Genomic DNA, 23,025 nt, shown 5'->3' on the forward strand with positions numbered 1-23,025 from the left:
GTGTAGAGTGATCTGCACCCCAGTTGGTGTTGCTCAGGCAGCAGAGGGCAGTGAGGTGCTGCCAGCACTTCCGCTTAAGCTGACGAAGATGGGGAAGCCAAGTCAATCGAGTGTCAAAATCCAGTCCTAAGAATTGATATGTCTCCACTACCATGAGTAGATTGTCATGCAAGTAAAGTTCTGGTTCCGGATGAACGGTACGACGCCGACTGAAGTGCATGACACACAACTTAGCAGCTGAAAACTGGAAGCCGTGGGCTACAGCCCATGACTGTGTCTTGTGAATGGCTCCCTGTAGGCGCCGTTCAGCAACACCAGTACTGGAGGAGCAGTATGAAATGCAGAAGTCACCTGCATACGGAGAAGATGAGAGCAACTGCTAGATAATTAATGGCCACTAAAAACAGAGAGACACTCAATACGAAGCCCTGCGACATGGAAAGTATGGAGTGACGAAGTTTTGGATAAAAATCAGGAGCAAGCCCCAGAGAGCCCACTCATACGATGTGGCAAGGATATGACGGCGCCAGGTCGTGCTGTAAGCTTTATGTAAGTCAAAAAAGATGGCAACCAGGTCTTGGCATCTGGAAAAGGCTGTTTGGATGGTAGACTCGAGGCACACATGATTATCAGTGGTAGAGCGACCCTGGCGGAAACCGACCTGGCATGGAGCCAGTAGTTCCCGTGACTCCAGGAGCCAACACAACTCCTGACTTACCATATGTTCTAACAACTTACAAAGAATATTGGTGAAGCTGATGGGCTGATAGCTATCCACATCAAGCGGGTTTTTGGTGGGTTTGAGCACAGGAATGATGGTGCTCTCCCGCCATTGTGATGGAAAGATGCCATTGTACCAGATCTGGATGAAGATGACGAGGGGATGTCGCTTGTAGGCAGATGAGAGAAGTTTGATCATGTGACTGTGGATCCGATCTGGCCCAAGAGCTGTGTCAGGGCAGTGGGACAGGGCGCTGAGGAGCTCACATTCTGTAAATGGAGCATTATAGGTTTCACTGTGACGTTCAGTGAACGAGAGGACTTTCCTTTCCATCTCTTTTTTAAGGGTGCACAGTGGCTCGAGCATAGTGCTCAGCAAAGTGCTCTGCAATTACGTTTGCGCCATTGATGTTAATCCCAGGGACACCTGTCAGGGTCTGATACCCATAAGCACGTCTGATCTTCGTCCAGACTAGGGAAGGTGACATATGGCACCCAATGGTCGAGACGTACCTCTCACAACACTCCTGTTTAAGTCTTTTTATAAGCTGGCAAATGCGGGCACGGAGTCATTTAATAGCAATTAGGTGCTCTAGGGAAGGGTGCCACTTATGTTGCTGCAGAACTCGCTGACGCTCTTTGATGGCCTCAGCGATTTCCGGCGACCACCAAGGTACTGACTTTCGCCAAGGGCACCCTGAAGAACGAGGGATCACGTTTCCCGCCGCAGAAACGATCGTCCTAGTGACCTGCTCAACCACCACGTCGATGGTACCATGTGGAGGAGAAAGCTTCCCAGTCTGCCTTGTTTAAAGCCCATCTGGGTAGTCATCCATGGGCATGACACTGGGGGAGTGACAGGAAGATGACAGAAAGCTGTGGAAGTGGTCACTACCACACAAGTCATCATGGGCTCTCCAGTGGACAGACGGGAGAAGTCCTGGGCTGCAAAGTGGTAAATCAATGGCCGAGTAAGTACCATGAGCCATACTGAAATGTGTGGAGCCCCAGTATTTAGGAGGCAGAGGTCGAGCTGAAACAGTAAATTTTCGACATCTCTACCTCGGCCAGTAAGCATGGTGCCACCACACAAGGGGTTATGGGCGTTAAAATCTCCCAAAAGTAGGAAAAGTTTAGGGAGTTGATGAATCAGTGCAGCCAAGATGTTCAGCAGTACCGCACCACCTGAAGGAAGGTATATGTTGCAGACAGTTATTTCCTGCGCCGTCCTTATCCTGACAGCCACAGCCTCAAGAGGAGTGTGAAGGAGCACAGGTTCACTAGGCACTGAGTTCGGGACATAGATGCAAGCTCCACCTGACACACTATTATATTCACTATGGTTCTTGTAATATCCCCCATAGCCGTGGAGGGCAGGGGTCCACATTGCCAGGAACCAGGTTTCCTGGTTCGCAATGTAGAAAGCAGGTGTAAAGCTTAACAGTTGCCATAGCTTGGCCAAATGGTGGAAAAAACCGCAGCAATACCACTGGAGGATGACGTTTTCGTGGTACAGGGAACGCATGAAATGCTCAATGAGGCAGTTTACGCCTCAGGGTCACCTTCTGCCACTGACTGAGTACCTGTGCGAACAACATCCATTGTTTCTGGTGGCCCAGCGAGATCTAGGTCCTCAGCAGACGACAGAATCTCCAGCTCATGCTCAGACACAGAGCTTGGGGTAGTGGTGTGGGTGCCACCACAATGTCTGGGTTCTTGGGGGCCTTCTTCTTTTTGGGTTTCTCTCGTTGCTCCTTAGGTTTTTCAGGCTGGGAGGGCTTCACTGATTCAGTCTCAGGGACTGAGGTGGACTGGGAAGCCGTACGACCAGCTACCTGTGGTTGCTTCAGCCACTGGCAAGTGTCTGCTTTGCCACTGGTAGGAACCTGGGAAGGTAGTGACCCAAGGGACCCCTTCCTAGTGAGAGGAGCTAAAGAAGACTTATGCTTCTCCAGCCGAGAAATTGGGACTGATGTCCCCGATGGTTGGGGGGGGGGGGGGGGGTGTTGCTCCTGAAGTAGATGGTGCAGGAGCAACAGGGATAACTGTGCACAGGGATAACAGTGGTCTCTTACAGCACTGGGAGCCAACTGTAAGTGGTGGAATGGATGGGGGCTGGAACAGTAGTTATAGCAGCGGCATAGACTGTTGTCATGCACGCGGGATGGAGCCTTTCAAATTTCCTATCAGCCTCAGTGTATGCCAGTCGGTCGAGGGTCTTTTATTCTATTATTTTCCTTTCTTTCTGTAAAATCCTTAAGTCTAGCAAGCAAGGGGAATGAAGCTCTCTGCAGTTGACACAGGAGGTGGGGCTCATGGAGTATTGGGATGTGAAGGACGCCCACAATCTCGACATGTGACACTGGAAGTACAGAGGAAGTCCTTTAGCACTGCATTGGTGAGGGATATATGGCTTGACATCACCCTTGACTTTCTAAGGTAATGTGTCACGCTCAAAGGACAAGATGAAGGCACCGGTGGCAACCTGATCGTCCCTCGGACCCTGATGGATGCGCCGGACGAAATGAACACCTTGACACTCTAAATTGGCAGACAGTTTGTCGTCAAACTGCAAAAGAAGGTCCCTGTGGAATATAATACCCTGGACCATATTTAAGCTCTTATGGGGCATGATAGTGACAGAAACATCTCCCAGCTTGTCACAAGCGAGTAATGCCCATGACTGGGCAGAGGATGCTGTTTTTATCAAGACTCACCCTGACCACATTTTGGACAATCCCTCCACCTCCCCAAACTTGCCCTATATATGCTCCAGAAAAAACTGAGGCTTCATCGACACAAAGGAGTTCCCATCAGCTCTCGTACATATAAGGTACTGGGGTGAATAAGGTTCGCTGCAATCGTTAGCCTGGTGTTCCTCCCATGGTGTGGCCAGGGAGAGGAATGATTAGGGTCATACTTCCATGCATTGAACTGAGACCTGGAACACTTAGAGACTGCTGGTGTTTGATCACCAGCAAGTGATGACTTGGTACGCTTCATTGCGTGTCATCTGCCCTGTTGCCACCCACTCTCACCAGGGACCCTCCCCATGGGCATCACCCAGCAACAGCACAGGCCACCTGGCAGGATGGCCATTGCCCGGAGTCCCGATGCCCCAGGATGACAGGCATCTACTCCTTGGCATGTGTGGGGAGTTAACGACGCAGGCATCAGCAGATCGATCCCTGTGTAGTCAGGGGGCTACAATAAACACAGTACATGGTGGCCCCACCACAATGGACTGGCAGCCGTACTGGATATGAGGTGCATGGTCATCGTCGGCACAGAAAATGACACTGTATAATGGATGGAGGAAAACGCACCCAGGAAGGTGTCCTCACCCAAGAGATGGAGAATGATTGTAACTGCAAAGCCACAATGATAAAGGATGCTGAAGGTTTCAGTGCATGATGGACACAATGCACCGTGTAAGGCGCCCTTCCCCAATTGGGTCGCTCTTTGGGAAAATTCGGAAAAATGGAGGTCAAACCCTACAGGGGACCATCACATAAAGGCCAAAACATGTGAGACTCCTGTTAGTTGCCTCTTACGACAGGCACGAATACCTTGGGCCTATTCTAACCCCCAGACTCGCAGGAGGGTGGTGTACTGGTCTTTCATCAGTTGACAGTCTGTGGAAGAAGATAGCCCATACTGCCTGCTTCATTTTTAGCAAATCTTCAGTATTATTTCTAATGGCCATTCCATAATATTGTTGTAGCTCATATTTTGTGTGTCAGCTTGCCTCTAATGGTTTTACCATCAGAAAGTTTCTTGTCTCTCAAACTTTGTTTCAACTTCCTCAGCCTGGTGCCCATTCTCTTCTGGACATGACCAACACATTTCGGTTTTGTAATAATCTTCTCACCATAAGGCTGAGCAGCTACTACACTGTTATATGCTTTTGAGCCTCCATCACCTAAGAACTTAGTGTAACACACTCCCCTTTCGTTCACAGATCGACTAAAAATTTCAACAGCTGCAGAGGCCTCCATGCCACCACTTGTTTCTTCATAATTTCTGTTACAGATATGCCCTTCTTCATTCCCTGATTTACATATATAACAGCGTTTGGTTAAAATCTAGAAAACTATTACCTTTCCAGTATCCACACTGGTCACCTTAGCAACAGAATTCTTAGAGCTGTAGCCGCACTTCTGCCAAGTGCCATCAAAAGCTACTGGTATGTCAGACATACCATCATTTATTTCAACAGCTTCGTTTGCAGCAACCTTCATTGTGTCACATGCAACAGGTTCCACAGCAGATCCAATAAATCCTGCATACTTGCCGATTTTACAAGGTGGGCGTGGCATATTCATCATGGCACACATTGTTTCTGCTGCAATGTGTTCTTTGCCAATAGCTCTCAATCCATAAAACTACCTAACATTTACTTCAAAATAATTATCTTCACACTTATCAGAATTCCAAAATGAATGATTACATTTACAACTTGCTAGTTGATTTGATACCTCACTGTCTTCATGTAAACTGACTGGCCCTCCATATATTTTACAACAAACACATTCACCTAATACCCTTGTTAGGATGTGTAAATCTATTGGAATATAACCTAACCTACCATTTACATCACTTTCGTTTTGAGAAAACTATGTATCACAATGTTTTATTTTAATCTTCGAAGCACTAATGGGCGTTTCTCAAGATTATGACGAGTTTGCTTGTATTTCATTGTCTGTAACTTCACGCGCCACATGTTAAAACAGTGTTTCCCTTTATTCGAAAATCTATTACCATGAAACCCACATTTCTTAAAAACACTTCGTTTTGGTGTCATACTTTACTTTTGAGAGATTTATCAATCTATTCATCACTTTCCCTTGAAAAAACATTAGCACTTCGGCATACAATGCGTGTTTATACTATAAAATGATATGATACTGTTTTGGACAGTGTTATCAAGACAAACATGTAATTTAACCTTTATAACACAGCAATCTACAGCCTTCTGTATAAAAAGTTACCTATTTTATTAGAGCGTGAAATAATGCACGTAGAAATTTTAACATTTTCAATCGGTGTAGATTATATTTAAAAAAATAAAATAAAATACTTCCCATGTGAGTTTATAAGTGATACATATATCATTTTATTTGGAAAATTGCAAATTTCAGTTCTAACTCCCCTTACAAGTGGGAGCAACAGCCCAAGATGTGACTGTAGCAAACCCATCACCGAGTTCATATCACAGCGCACCCACATTCACAGCAGTCCATATCACTTTTATCTATCATTTGGAAGTGAGCCACTTTAGGCTTCATTATCTTAATCGATTTGAATACAGAAGATTGTAAGTTTATTATAGAAATCTACAATTTTGTTCCCACCTTGATAAAATTTACAACTCAACCTTTTTTTAGGGAGAAGATGGTAAGATCACGGTCAACATATTTTTTCAGCAAAAATATAACTCCGCCTTTACTATGCTTTGAGTAAATTATGTAAAAGTGGATGTTTAATATGAATATATTAATAGTTTGAGTTTTATATTGTGCTGTTAACAATATTATCAACATACGTAAATATTTAAAATTTGTTTGGCCTCAAATGATAGCTGCCACTGTATTTAACTTACAATTATTTTTAATATTTTGTTGCAGGATGGAGAAGTGGCTTGACCCTTTGGCTGCTATGAATATGCTTGTTACATTCTGTGGAGAACACGGCTTTGTCGTGGTCCTATACTGCTGCCAGCACTGCAAGACCATGATCAGACCACTAACTTGGGCATGCCTATTTCGTCTGCCAATCTGCGTTTCAGTGCCCCAATACAAAAAAAAAATAGTTACTTTAAGTGCACTAATTTACAACTACTCTAGAAAAGAATCACTGTGTAGACAGATACACATGAATGTCAATATTGTTTCACACATAAGAATTGCATCTTTCCTTAAGTTTTTAGTAAAATGTTAAGACTACGACAAAAGCAAAGTGTCACCTTTGATTCATCTCACAAGGGAACCTCCCCATTGCACCCCCCTCAGATTTAGTTATAAGTTGGCACAGTGGATAGGCCTTGAAAAACTGAACACAGATCAATCGACAAAACAGGAAGAAGTTGTGTTAAACTATAAAAAAATAAGCAAAATATACAGAGTAGTCCATCTGCAAGATATGCAACATCTAGAGTAACATAATCTCAGGAGCGCTGTGGTCCTGTGGTTAGAGTGAGCAGCTGCGGAACGAGAGGTCCTTGGTTCAAGTCTACCTTCGAGTAAAAGTTTAACTTTTTATTTTCTGTTTATGTGACAAACTCTTATGTTTTCGTCACTTTTTTGGGAGTTATCATCACCTCCAAAAGAAGACCTAAATCGGGCAAGGTAGAAGAATCTTTTTACCCATTCGCCAAGTGTACAAGTTAGGTGGGTCGACAACATATTCCTGTCATGTGATGCACATGCCGTCACCAGTGTTGTATAGAATATATCAGACGCGTTTTCCTGTGGAGGAATCGGTTGACCTATGACCTTGCGATCAAATGTTTTCGGTTCACATTGGAGAGGCATGTCCTTTCGTCTACTAATTGCACAGTTTTGCTGTGCGGTCGCAAAACACAGACACTAAACTTATTACAGTGAACAGAGACGTCAATGAACGAATGGACAGATCATAACTTTGCGAAAATAAAATTTTCATTCCATGGAAGACTTGAACCCAGGACCTCTTATTCTGCAGCTGCTCACGCTAACCACGGGACCACGAAGCTCCTGAGCTCATACTATCCTAGATGTTACCTATCTTGCACATGGACTACTCAGTTTGTATATTTTGCTTATTTTTTTCATAGTTCCATACAACTTCTTCCTGTTTTCTCGATTGATCTGTGTTCAGTTTTTCAAGGCCTATCCACTGTGCCAACATATAACTAAATCTGAGGGGGGTGTGATGGGGAGGTTCTCTTGTCAGTAACTTATAGTTCTGTCATAGTTACTCTTCCATAAACCTGCTGTCCTACATATAGTCGTAAATGCGAGTACTCCGTGAAAGTATTAATCTATCACTGATATCACTCTAATACATCAGCAGTCATTGGAACTACAGTAATAATGTTTCCACTCCATGCCTGTTGATTCTGTTCATGAATTGTTAGTGACATGGTTGAGCAGACATGTGGCCCACAAATGAAATACTTATCATCTGATTCTAAGAACACTGTCATGTTGATTAATTGGGTTTCTGCTGGTTATTCGCGTCTTTCCTGCACGATATTTCAACTGCATGATTCATAGTCTTCTTCAGGTGCTGTCCGATACTGCTTCCAGTGTGGAATGAGTCCAGTATTTATGGCTACGTTGTGCCAGGCACCACGTCTGGCGCTTTGTCCATGGTGTGCGCTGACCAGTAGCAACGGCTGTAGCATTTTCCTTCTAGCCGCGACTGTTCTGAACGCTGTGCGCGTACTTTGTGTATATTATCAGTTGTCAATCTAGGTGAATTAGGTTCTGAATGATGTCCAAGCTATGCTAGACGTTTTATCTTCTGATTGTCATCATTTGAGCCCTTCTGTGAATTCGGACATTCTGTTCCCATGGTGTGCTGTGTTAAGCATTCCATCCAAAATTCCTGCCCCCCAGGAGTGGCTGCAGTGTTATTTTCAGGCTGATCGTGTTCAAATTGCTGCTGGAGACTCAGAAGAATGTCCTCAGATATTGTGTCTGTTGTCTTAGGTACCATTTCACGTACGTCCTTTCTTTCATGTACTGAGCTGTTATCTCTAATTCTGTCTTTTATACTTGTGTCCCTTGGGGTCTGAACGTTGCCTCTGTTGCATCTTCAGAAGATTGAGTGTTGGGTTCCAAGCCGAGCTCAGCTAGAAACCGGTGTCCTTGTTAATGAGATTCTCCGCGACCTTGATCTCAATAGATTCTTTGATGACACTGTCCCAGTATCTCAATATTTGTGTTAAAACCTTGGCATCATTATACTTCATAGTTCTAAACAATGCTCGGCAATCGCTGACTTGGTTGCCTGTCTCAGCCTGATGTGCCTTTGGTGCTCTTTGCACCTGTGTCAACAGTCCTGGTCATCTGGCTGATGTATGACATACCAATGACAAAGGACAGCATGGGGTGGCAATGGGCAGCCCTCTCTCACTGGTGGTGGCCACTCTCTTTATGGAAAGATTTGAAGAGAATGCACTTACATCAGCCCCAGATCAGCCGAAATGCTTTTTTAGATATGTGGATGACACCTTTGCCATATGGACCCACAGGGGGGAAAAAGCTCGATGTTTTTTTTTTTGGACCACCTAAACTCACGCCACCCAAACATTAAATTCACCATGGAACTGGAGAAGAATGGACTACTCCCTTTCCTAGATGTACTAGTTAAGAGTAAGGCAGATGGTACCTTCAGTCACGATGTGTACCGCAAACCCATTCACACTGACTGGTACCTGCAAGCCAGCAGTTGCCACCACCCGGCACAGAAAAATGGTTTACTCAGAACTCTGGTTCACTAGGCACGAACTCTGTCAGATCCGGATAATTTGGCGATGGAGATAAAACATCTACTATCTGTGTTCTACAAAAGTTGATACTCTTCAAAATCTTCAAAAGGCTCTGCACCCTGTTTCCCCACGAGAGGTTCCTGAAGAGATACAAGAAGAAACGTGAAAGGTGGCATATTTGCCATATGTTGGGCCGATATCTCCCAAAATCAGCACAATTCTCCTCAAACATAACATTAAAAGAGTATTCCATCCACCCACCAAGATTAAGGCTCTGCTAGAGAGGGTGAAGGATGACCTGCATCTACAGAAACCATGTGTTTACCAAGTACCATGTAAATGTGGTATGGCATACATTGGCCAGATGACGATGACAACTGTTCCAACTGTTGACATCAGGTGCAAAGAGCAACAAAGGCACACCAGACAGACAGGCAACCAAGTCAGCGATTGCCGAGCATTGTTTGGAACTCAATCATTCTACAAAGTATAATGATGCCAAAATCTTAACAGAAACATCAAGATACTGGGACAGCATCATCAAAGAATCTATTGAGATTAAGGTCGCGGAGAATCTCATTAACTGGGACACTGGTTCCCAGCTGAGCTCCACTTGGAACCCGACACTCAACCTTCTGAAGATGCAATGGAGGTAACATCCAGACCCCAAGCGACACAAGTATAAAGCCAGAATCAGAGATAACAGTCCAGTATATGTAACAAAGGATGTACCTCAGACAACAGACACACATTCTTCCAAGTCTCGAGTGTCAATTTGAACACAATCAGCCTGAAAATAACACTGCAGCCCTCCTGGGGGTGGGGCAGGAATTTTGGATGGAATGCCTAATACAGCACACCATGGGAACAGAACGTCCAAATTCATAGAACGACTCAAATGGCGGCAATCAGAAGATAAAACGTCTAGCACAGCTTGGACATCATTCTGAACCTAATTCAGCTACATTGACAAGGGATAACAACGACAAAGTACACGCACAGCTTTCGGAACAGTCGCAGCTAGAAGAAAATGCTACAACCATTGCTATTGTTCGGCACACACCACAGACAAAGTGTCAGACATGGCGCAGACCGCAGAGGGAATGCCTAGCACAACGTAGCCATAAATACCGGACTTGTTACACACTGGAATCAGTATCAGACAGCACCTGAAGAAGATTGCGAGTCACACAGTTGAAATATTGTGCAGGAAAGATGTGAATAACTGGCAGAAACCCGATTAATCAACATGACAACACCTCGCCAGGAAAGCCTGAAGAATTACATTTAAGAACACTATTTGGCAAAATTTTAATTCTTTCACTTCTTTGCCTGATGAACTGAATTTCTTTTTGTTATTTGTTTGTGCTGCATCCAGTTAAATAAAACACTGAATGAAATTTTAAGATTTTTGCAGAAGTAAAAACACATTGTGTAGACTTTGCATATGGTTCATTTTAAAACATTGATTGCAGTGTATTAAATGTAGCTAACATATCAGAATCCTACATAAAGATGACAGCAGAGCGATATATATCACTACTCTCAAGATACTGGCTTTTATACCCATGAGAGAGTTCCACATATTGTGTCTGGTGTTCTGGCCATGCGCAACATAAATCATATGGTCATAACAGCTGTTCTATTTCATAAACAGTTCAATTTATTGAAATGAGGTTTTATTTGTAAATAACAGCATGCAGAGAGCTGCATATATTGGTGTATGATTAATACTCTAAACTTTTCTAGCTACCAAGATATAGACGTAACTATAATTTTTTTCAATGGAGAGATGTAGGCTACTTCTTTTAACAGCATTTAATATCTCATCAAAAAAGAATATTGTGGCATTAGACACATTAACATTTACAGTATTCTTCGTGGGATACGAAACCTATTTGTTGTTACATCACAAGATGTACACGCCACTGGAATGGTCTTTATACTAAGGCATCTGATCTTCTACTTCTGTTTCTTTTTTCTGTGATGTCAAGTACCAAGTGTAACTGCCTGTCACCATCCTCATGGTTTCTTCCTCTACACAACCACAGCAACATGCTATTTTCTCAGTCAGAAAAGATGATGGAAACAGCAACACAAATAAGGTCACCACAGCAAACACACACAAACCGAACGATGGAAAGCCGCTTAGTACTGTGGGTGGAAATGCAGCTACTTGGCCGCTCTAACTGGGAACTTGGCCGCTGGGTAACTCGTGCGTTAATGTGTCCAGAGCATACAGAGATCCCAACTGGCCAACCATGTTAATACATAGGAAGCACAAAGGCAGCAGTAAGGGGGGTGCATATATACGGTTTAGAGCATTTGACAGAAAGATCAAAGGTGCACATAAAAGTGTCCAGAGCAGTCAAAGGCTTAAAAAAAAAGAAGGGGGCATTCTAAAGGGTTTTACTGCAGAACCCTTGTCTTCTGCTTTGAACTGAGCCACTAGCTTTTTGCTGGAGATAATTATGACAAGAATGTGAGTGATACCAATGAAGTTATCTCAAAAGAAGATGGGTCAATTAATTACTCTACAAGTAATCAATCCAGAGAAATTATTAAAAAAATTTGGAAATATGTTGAAAGTTACGTATCTTTACAATTCAGAGGCAATAATGAAAATCCTCAGGATATTTTCTCCAGCAAGTCCCCCAAACAGCTCTATGGCTCATTTAGTTTCTATTCATGATGACCTTAAAGAGAAGAAGTCTTCATTCTAAGGCACGATGAACTCAAAGTTACAATACTTATGGTTCAAGGCACAAAAATGAGGATACTTAGTCAGCTATCAGATAGCTGGAACCATGATGATGCCTACTCAGTAGTTTTATTCAAACATTCCACTATGAGACTGGTTAAATGTATGTTAAGTGAAAAATCAGCAAAAGAAACGGCTAAGATCACACTTTCAGTTCTTTAATATATCCTGAGTCTTCTAATGTTGGTAAGCTATCAGTTTATGCGTAGTTAAAATTTCACATTGTCCTTGATTCACTGGTATTGTTTTAGATGCTATCACCTAAATGCATTTCACAACATTAAGAAAAGTTGTATCAAAAACTCCAAATGAAAATGAAGTCCCCTACACAGTTGTAAGGTAAAATAAGAATGTTTTAAGCACTATGTAACTGATCAATTATGTTCTCCACAATTCGGTACTTTCCTGTGATTACAATGCAAAGCAAAATTAATGAAGCAAACAAAAAAAGTCAACACAAAATAAATATATTTATTTTACAAACACCAGAGGACATCACAACAAATCAGGTACTGCAGGATATCAGTAGGAAATAGTAACTAGCATCATATTGTCTTTACATAACGTTTTGCACTGGCGTTTTACAGTTTCAAGCAGAACACTAATCGAAAAGCAAAGGAAATGCATCTGCATCTCAGGTATACATAACAAATAGGAACTAACTGTTAGTGTTAACAGCAACAAAAGACAGAAAATTGAATATTTAAGAGTGTGTCCACTTGAGTTTTTGAAAATAGTTTGCTCAGATTAAGAAGAAATGGCATTAACTGATAGTAGAAAAAAATTTCACATCAACTACAAATATGAATACATTTATCTAATGAAGTTAAGCATATCATTTATATCAAAAGTATTTGTTGAACTATTCACAATAACACCACTGTTAAATGAAAAACTGAAGCTTTGGTCATCAAAAACAAAAATGTGCTTTATGCAGTCTAATTTTCTTTCCTAAAAAAGCAACAGAACAGTGATGTAGATACGTAGATAATACCAGGTGGAGGTTGGGATTTTTAGTAATAATAGGAATATATGAATGTCTCATCTTGTATGTGCTACTGGCAGTTCAAAATGTTAAATGAGTATGTGATATGCAAGACATATCAAAATACAATGACAGATGGCACCTTACAAGTTACAGAATATTTCACCAATTTAAGTATTTTTGTTAACTGAAAGCTTCCGGATACTTTATCAAGTTTTATTGGTTGTTACCCATAAAATATTGTAAACATACAAAGCACATGTATCTCATCCAACATCACTGCAAACATTTAACAATGCATTATGAGTGGCAGGATAAATGTACACGAAATGAAATAATGCAAGTGTATGAAATCAAGCGACATTCCCCTGTGATACCACAATTAGATTACATTTACAAACGATAATAGCTTGTACACTTAATACTGTGAAAATCCAATGCAAGAGAATTAAAGTTTCTCACATGAAGTGAACATCACATGGAAAAATGCATTTATGAAAGTGTGTTGTTTCTGATCAACTAAGAATGTTGAAATGAGAGAGAAAAGTCTTAAATGAACCTATCTATTCTACTGATGATATATTTCACTGAATACAATTAAGTACAGAAACTGATTAACAACCATTAAAATCTGTAACTCAAATTGTTTACATGTTGTTCCACTTATTAAATACTCATACATCCATGTGGAAATTCACAATCATTTGTACTCTCAAATAAAATGCAGCAGACCTCACTATTTTCTGTATGTACAACATTTATTATGTCACAAATTTCCTGAGTTTCAATGTTTTCTTCTCAACACAAAAGTTCTAACTCGCTCACTGTATGCAACCAAACTTATCTGAAAATGTCATACTAATTGTATCTGGTCAAATATTAAAATTCACTAGTTTATTTACAGCAAGGGGAAATCATGTATCTCTTATATGGGCCCTTTGTTATCACAGAAAAATAAATGCTATCACTGTTATAAAGTTCACATAACATAAAGTAATTTTACTAGACATCCACCCTTTTCTAAACCATTTATAAACCCATATACTATGAGTAATCAACCATCTTCTACAAAATAGTTCACTGAAAAGTTTTACAATTATATGGTAACATGAGACTAGATAATATGTACATACCACCACAACTGAGATTCACAACAAATGATTCAATACTTGTTCCTTGCTTTGTCAACATATTGAAGTAGGAAAGTGTTGACAAATTTACTGAGCATCACAAGGCCAAATATTGCTGTTTTACTAGGTGACTAGTGACTAATGATGGCTTTTAAAATATTTATCACTTAATAGAATTGCACATGTAACTTAGTTCACAAAATGCTCAAATTTGAATCATATATATATAACACTACTTATCTGATGACATCCTTTAACTTACATTTTGAACACAGAATTTAATGAGTAAATGATTTAAGTATTTTAATATCTTTCTACAGAAAATTGATAAAAATATTCAGTAATTCAAAAAGCTGAAATACAACTAATGGCAGCAAAGAAATTGCACTGATGTAATGAATTTTTACACGATAACAAACTGTATTCCATGTTAAGGAACAGCACAAATTAATGGCTCTGACATTAGTGCATCTGAATCTGCAGTGCAGTATTTAGACCTCTGTTTAGCATATAATATGGTTACTTAAAAACTGTAATACATGATCATAAAATTGAAAGCTGTTTTTTATAAATTTGGTCACCTAAGCAACTGATGGATAATAATCAGGAGGCAAAATGTGGACAAATGTTAATTTAACTAATAATGTATAGCACAGCAGATATACAATACAATACATTGACTGTTAGCTTGCCACAGATATGGAAATAAGCAAAGTAAAAAAAAATATTCATGATTTACTGTGCTTCATATTTAATCATGGGTCCCGCAACAAAACTATGAATTGTTAATGGGGAACAAACTTTATCCTTCTGAGCTTCTGATTTGTAACATCAAGTATCCCCCTCCACTCCCCAATTTAAAAGAAAAATTATGTAGTTGTGAAAAGAACAATCTTATGAAATCACTGGAATTCAAATCCTCTGATAAAATTTTCTGCATGCATACATTCAGTTAATCACGTTCAGGATAATACTGCTTCAATTTGGGTACAAGCTCATTAGCTAATGACTGAGTTCCAGCACACAACATTCGTCGACTCATGACATCAAGTGGACCTCCTGTAAAAGAATAAATTATTTTCTTCAACAAACAGGAGTGTAACATTTTACATAAAGTCAGAGTTGCCAAAAACTGAATCTTTAATTCTAAATGATGTCGTTTTGTTTTTGTATTGTCAAAACTTCAATTTATTTGCCAGTAAACAGTGCAACAATTTGGTGGTTTGCCAACATTTCTTCTGAGGTGTGGAGTGAGTCAGTCTATGATACGTTGACACTTTGGTAATACAATCTGGAGGGTACAGCTAACACATCATATATAAATGACACAGAACACACACTGAGAAAATGTAGAAGAGTGTTGCCTCAATTAACATTTGTTCACTGTAAGAAATGTAATGTGACATGTTCATTAATGAAATGAATTATTAAAGAATACTCGATCAAAATCTGGTTCACTTGTATTACTTATGGGCTCCAGGGCAAATAAGCAAGACATATATTTTTAAAAAAGACATACACTTATCATTAAATTTTTTTGTTCTTATGTATTATGAGAAATGGTGGACAGAGATTTTATTAAGACAGAAAAAAAACTGGCACTCATGTTGTGTGCATTATCACAAGTTAACACTTCAACATCACGAGGACACCACTATAAATGAACATAATTTAGTTTACATAAGTTCTACAGCGACAATGATTAAATGCATATCATACTGAAACAACCTTTCACATCCAGCACTAGTATTTAGTGAGGCTACCAAATGTTATACTGTTAACAAGAGTTGTGTTGCAGCATCTCGTCAAACAGGCTTTGAACATGTCCCTGAGGAGTGAACCTAGATACCTCACATTTGTGTCTCTAAAACTAAACACTGCCGGTCAATACAAAAGCCCATTAAAAATTAACCAACTACTGAATCAATATCTGAAAAGTCAGGTGATTGGACTGTTCAGGAGAACAGCAGCATTTGTTCTGTAAATAAATATTCAGGTTTCTTGCAACATCTACACAGCTATCTGAAAACTGACATTTACCTTACACAATTGTGCATATGGGCCCTTTAGCGTAATCTAAATTAAAGGAGCATTCATTTTTTTTTAAACAAGTGTGATTAACAGGCTAATTAAAGTCTTTTTTTGATTGCATGCCACTACATCTTATTCATTCAAATTACATCTCATTTGACATCACAAGACAGGGTGCATCCAATTTGAGAGGTAACCACCACCATCCCCAGCAATTAGGAATGATGTTATGTTCCATCTTTGTGGATCAGCCTTATTCATACAATCTCTTCTTCAGCCTTCCAAAACCACATATATCCTAGTCTGTAGTGGTAATTCCGCTCTCACATTCTTTCCACACTGTTCTTCCATTTATTTCTGTATTCACCTATTACACTGTTCACTGTTCAATTTTTAACTTTTTTTTTTTTAATACCTACATTTTTGATTTCATCTAAATTTGTACATCCTTCCACATCCCTTAGAAATATCATATTTCAGATGCTTAAAGCTTATATATCTATTCTTTGGTAGGTGTCGAAGTCTCACCACCATAAAGAAATATAGAAGCTACAATAGTTTTACATAATTTTAGTATATTTCCTCATCTTATTTTTTAAAGTTCTGTTCACAGTATCATGCACATGTACTGAATTTTACATTTTTTATCTACATCATCATCATCATCATCATCATCTGGATAACTTATTTGATTTCCAAGATAGCTGATCTTATATGTTTGACTCCTTTAAATGCCATTACTTCTTAGCAATAGATATTCATATTGTATTCTTGATGCAGTTTCCTCGACTTGTATGCAGTGATTAAGTTGTCTGTCTTTTTGTTCAAATGCCTTCATATAATATATATAGGTATATGCTATGAGGGTTTTGTTAATGTACTCTCTTCTTTTTGCTATTAGTTATTTCATAATAGGCATGTTATCGATACAAGTTCTGCCCTTTAAAAAAAAAACACCCTTGCGAAAGAAGTGCTTCATTCATTATTTGTACTTTTTACACATAATTCTGATGTATATCTTACATTCCATGCCTATTTGAGACACACATCAATAATTTTCACATTCATTTCAATTTTTTTAAAAGAGAGAGCAATGGCATTCCTCTGTGACAAGCACAGGTTATGTAAACACAGTATCCTGATGTTCAGAAATATGCCACCATAATTTATAAAATATACATTAATTCCATGTTCTCCTGTTGCTTTTTGGTTTTTTGTTTTGAAAAGTGATTCACTGAGTTCTTTACTTGTAAGTAAATGCTATGTATAAGCAGTATAAATTTTTAATGAAAGTTCTGGCAGAACGAAAGTACTTCAGGAGCAAAGGAGACTACACACAAAAAGCTGAAGTCTTGAGTCACTGACATGCACACACAAAAAAGAAAGAAAACTTGCTACCCCCCCCCCCCCCCGACACGCCTTTTCAAGTCCTCTTCAGAATTTGTTTGGGAACTGCAGGTAACATATATGTCATAAATAGAATGTGTATGATGTTGTTATGTATTTACAACTACTACAATTTGTGTTTCAATATTTATGTTTCAAGATTAGAAGTGCAGCCCTTTAGGTCAAGCCTTTGCAGAAGATGCACACCAAAGTTTTGGTTATTTATGACTCACATGTTACCTGTAGTTCCTAAACAAATTCTGAAGATGCCTCGAAAATGAAACATGTAAATAAAGTTCCTCCCATCATTTGCAGCTTAGATTGTTTTTCTTACTGAAAATATGACACTAAGGTTGATGCACTATAACCATGGAGTGGAAGGATTCATATACTTCTGCTTTTCGAGGAGTGATCTCTTTTACTCTGTGTATAAACTGCTTATGTTACCTCAGTATCTTCAGCCACATTACTTCTGTTACAGGAGAAAGAAAACTGGCGTTCTACGGATCGGAGTGTGGAATGTCAGATCCCTTAATCGGGCAGGTAGGTTAGAAAATTTAAAAAGGGAAATGGGTAGGTTAAAGTTACAGACGAATGGAAAAACTAGTAGAAGCCGACCTCGGGGAAGATCAGTTCGGATTCCGTAGAAATGTTGGGACACGTGAGGCAATACTGACCCTACGACTTATCTTAGAAGCTAGATTAAGGAAAGGCAAACCTACGTTTCTAGCATTTGTAGACTTAGAGAAAGCTTTTGACAATGTTGACTGGAATACTCTCTTTCAAATTCTGAAGGTGGCAGGGGTAAAATACAGAGAGCGAAAGGCTATTTACAATTTGTACAGAAACCAGATGGCAGTTATAAGAGTGGAGGGGCATGAAAGGGAAGCAGTGGTTGGGAAGGGAGTGAGACAGGGTTGTAGTCTCTCCCCGATGTTATTCAATCTGTATATTGAGCAAGCAGTGAAGGAAACAAAAGAAAAATTCGGAGTTGGTATTAAAATCCATGGAGAAGTAATAAAAACTTTGAGGGTCGCCAATGACATTGCAGTTCTGTCAGAGACAGCAAAGGACTTGGAAGAGCAGTTGAATGGAATGGATAGTGTCTTGAAAGGAGGGTATAAGATGAACATCAACAAAAGCAAAACGAGGATAATGGAATGTAGTCAAATTAAATCGGGTGATGCTGAGGGAATTAGATTAGGAAATGAGACACTTAAAGTAGTAAAGGAATTTTGCTATTTGGGGAGCAAAATAACTGATGATGGTCGAAGTAGAGAGGATATAAAATGCCGTGTACCGCAAGTCTCTAGAGGAACGGAGGGTTCCAAATGATTGGAAAAGAGCACAGATAGTCCCAGTCTTCAAGAAGGGTCGTCGAGCAGATGCGCAAAACTATAGACCTATATCTCTGACGTCGATCTGCTGTAGAATTTTAGAACATGTTTTTTGCTCGAGTATCATGTCGTTTTTGGAAACCCAGAATCTACTATGTAGGAATCAACATGGATTCCGGAAACAGCGATCGTTTGAGACCCAACTCGCTTTATTTGTTCATGAGACCCAGAAAATATTAGATACAGGCTCCCAGGTAGATGCTATTTTTCTTGACTTCCGGAAGGCGTTCAATACAGTTCCGCACTGTCGCCTGATAAACAAAGTAAGAGCCTACGGAATATCAGACCAGCTGTGTAGCTGGATTGAAGAGTTTTTAGCAAACAGAACACAGCATGTTGTTATCAATGGAGAGACGTCTACAGACGTTAAAGTAACCTCTGGCGTGCCACAGGGGAGTGTTATGGGACCATTGCTTTTCACAATATATATAAATGACCTAGTAGATAGTGTCGGAAGTTCCATGCGGCTTTTCGCGGATGATGCTGTAGTATACAGAGAAGTTGCAGCATTAGAAAATTGTAGCGAAATGCAGGAAGATCTGCAGCGGATAGGCACTTGGTGCAGGGAGTGGCAACTGACCCTTAACATAGACAAATGTAATGTATTGCGAATACATAGAAAGAAGGATCCTTTATTGTATGATTATATGATAGTGGAACAAACACTGGTAGCAGTTACTTCTGTAAAATATCTGGGAGTATGCGTGCGGAACGATTTGAAGTGGAATGATCATATAATATTAATTGTTGGTAAGGCGGGTACCAGGTTGAGATTCATTGGGAGAGTGCTTAGAAAATGTAGTCCATCAACAAAGGAGGTGGCTTACAAACCACTCGTTCGACCTATACTTGACTATTGCTCATCAGTGTGGGATCCGTACCAGATCGGTCTGACGGAGGAGATAGAGAAGATCCAAAGAAGAGCGGCGCGTTTCTTCACAGGGTTATTTGGTAACCGTGATAGCGTTATGGAGATGTTTAATAAACTCAAGTGGCAGACTCTGCAAGAGAGGCGCTCTGCATCGCGGTGTAGCTTGCTCGCCAGGTTTCGAGAGGGTGCGTTTCTGGATGAGGTATCGAATATATTGCTTCCCCCTACTTATACCTCCCGAGGAGATCACGAATGTAAAATTAGAGAGATTAGAGCACGCACAGAGGCTTTCAGACAGTCGTTCTTCCCGCGAACCATACGCGACTGGAACAGGAAAGGGAGGTAATGACAGTGGCACGTAAAGTGCCCTCCGCCACACACCGTTGGGTGGCTTGCGGAGTATAAATGTAGATGTAGATGTAGATGTAGACTGGCAATGGCAAGGAAAGCGTTTCTGAAGAAGAGAAATTTGTTAACATCGAGTATAGATTTAAGTGCCAGGAAGTCATTTCTGAAAGTATTTGTATGGAGTGTAGCCATGTATGAAAGTGAAACATGGACGATAAATAGTTTGGACAAGAAGAGAATAGAAGCTTTTGAAATGTGGTGCTACAGAAGAATGCTGAAGATTAGATGGGTAGATCACATAACTAATGAGGAAGTATTGAATAGGATTGGGGAGAAGAGAAGTTTGTGGCACAACTTGACTAGAAGAAGGGATTGGTTGGTAGGACATGTGTTGAGGCATCAAGGGATCACCAATTTAGTATTGGAGGGCAACGTGGAGGGTAAAAATCATAGAGGGAGACCAAGAGATGAGTACACTAAGCAGATTCAGAAGGATGTAGGTTGCAGTAGGTACTGGGAGATGAAGAAGCTTGCACATGATAGAGTAGCATGGAGAGTTGCATTAAACCAGTCTCAGGACTGAAGACCACAACAGCAACAACACGTCATAATACCACAGATTTTCGTAATGTGTAGTATATTTCTTTACCAATGCACTGTTTATATTAGCTGTGTCCTTTTCTTCTTTGTTACAATTTTTCATTACTTCGTAGACCATTGTTTGCTTTCCATGAATGTTGTCTTTGATATTGCTCACAAACTGATCCCATGATTTGTTCATAGTTTCTCGATTTATGCTTTTAATAATATTAATTTGGAAGTATATATAACCTTATCCAAATCTTCACAGGTCTGCAAATAGGCTTTGTAGGTTTTTCTCTTCTCTTCTATAGTTTTACATATTTCATCATTTCATAGCTGTGGGCCTCTTTTTTTGTGTGTTTTCCTAAAGCTTTGGGTGCAGTTTTATGTTTTTCCACTCAGCTTCTTTATTTTTATCTGTCACTTCCAATTGTAGTAGTTATTCAGTCTCTCTGATCTAGTAAATATACTTCCATAGGCTTATTCATTAGCATCTTATTTTTGATCATACATTGTTATTTTTCTACACTGCATATAAAGCTATTATTGCAACTTACAGAAAATAGTCAGAGCATATGTCACTGCAACAGAATACCAAGTCTTGTATTTGCTTACTAATCAAACATAAAATCAACAAATCTGAAGCCAGGAAACTGACCTTCCAAAGGCCTTTAATGTTAATAAGCACATCTGAAACAGATTTCAGATTACACGACAGGTCAACACGAAATTTTATCTCCGCCACTGATATTGCTGAGCATCAATTAAAAAAGTCAAAAAGCATGATATGATATGCTTTAGATCGATATGTGCCGAACAAAGTTGTGAGGAATGGAAAAGAACCAAAATTAGCATAAGGAGGTTCATGCAAGAAGTATTCACCAAATTTGAAAGAAAAATTCTACCAACTTGACGGACAATCCTAAGAAGTTTTGGTCTCATGTTAAATCAGTAAATGGATCAAAGACATCTGTCCGTGACAATAATGGTACGAAACAAAGGACGATCGAGAAATCACCAAAATACTAGTGTCTTTTGCCAAAACTGTTTCACAGAGAAATATAGCACTGTAGTCTCTCTTTTAAATTGTTGTATGAGCCACAAAATGAAGTATTGAAATTAGTAACAAAGGGATGGAAAAGCAACTGAAATCCCTCAACAGAGGAAAGTCTTCTGTATCTGACAGGAAACCAATTTGATTTTGTGTACAGTATATGAAGGAACTTGCTCCTTTGCTAGCAGTAGTGTACCATAGGTCCCTGGTGGAGCGAAGCATTCACAACAATGGAAAAAGCACAGGTCACTCCCATTTTCAAAATGGTCATCGAACAGACACACTAAAATATAGGGCTATATCTCTGACACTGGTCTGTTGTAAAATTTTGGAACATGTTATATGCATACATATAATAACATTTCTAGAGACTGAAAATCTCCTCTGTATGAATTAACATTGGATCCCATAAACAATGATTGTGTGAAGCCCAGCTTACTCCATTCATCGATGAGACCCAGAAAACAGTAGATTTAGGAATCCTGGTAGATGCTGTGTTCCTTGACTGACATCCATTGGAAGAGTTCTCAGGAAGCGTAGTCTATTAACAACAGTAGTAGCTTACGAAACACTTGTTTGATCACTACTTGAATATTACTCATCGGTCTAGGATCCATACCAGATAGGATTTATAAAGGAAATGAAAATCCATGGAAGAACAGCACACTTTGTTATAGGTTCACTCAGTGAGCTCAGTGTCATGGAGAAGCTCAGTTAATTCCAGCGGCAAACACTGCAAGAGAAGCATTCTGTACCACAGTGTGGTTTACTGTTAACGTTCTGAGAGCATATGTTCTTGGAAGGGTCAACAAATATATTGTGCTTCCACCTACACATCTCTCAGACAAAATTATTGAGATTTAGCCCACACACAAACTTACCAGCAACTATTTTCCCTGCGAACCATTCGTGACTGGAACAGGAAAAAGGGAAGTGAAAATGGTACACAAAGTACCCTCCACCACACACTGTAAGGTGGTTTGAGGAGTACAGCTGTAGACAAAACCAGAGGCAACTTCTGACTGATCATACACCTTTGTGCAAGACTGTTATCATAAAGCAACTTTATAAATGCTAGTACACTTCGTGGGAGCTTGGACATCACAGCCCATCTTTGACAATGTACAAGGGCATGCTGAAAAGTAATGCCTCCAAATTTTTAATGTGAAAACTCATGAAGCTTTCTAAATAACACAAACTTTATTAACATTCTACAGCTTTATTCTTCATGTCAACATTTTAATTTCTCAACATAGTCATCTTGACGACTATCATATTTCTGCT

At 39.9% G+C, this 23,025-nt stretch overlaps 1 protein-coding gene across 1 annotated transcript in view; it reads right to left on the reverse strand.

Moving 5' to 3' along the window:
- Positions 1-12,408: 12,408 nt before the first annotated feature.
- Positions 12,409-23,025, reverse strand: part of LOC124794872 (inositol monophosphatase 2-like) — a 45,264-nt gene continuing 34,647 nt past the window's right edge. The window contains exon 6 of the mRNA XM_047258552.1: positions 12,409-15,131. Coding sequence (XP_047114508.1) covers positions 15,025-15,131 — 107 coding nt within the window. The 3' untranslated portion in view covers positions 12,409-15,024. The remainder of the gene's footprint in view (positions 15,132-23,025) is intronic.

This window comes from Schistocerca piceifrons, chromosome 4 (genome assembly GCF_021461385.2).
Source record: "Schistocerca piceifrons isolate TAMUIC-IGC-003096 chromosome 4, iqSchPice1.1, whole genome shotgun sequence".
Classification (NCBI taxonomy): Eukaryota; Metazoa; Arthropoda; class Insecta; order Orthoptera; family Acrididae; genus Schistocerca; species Schistocerca piceifrons.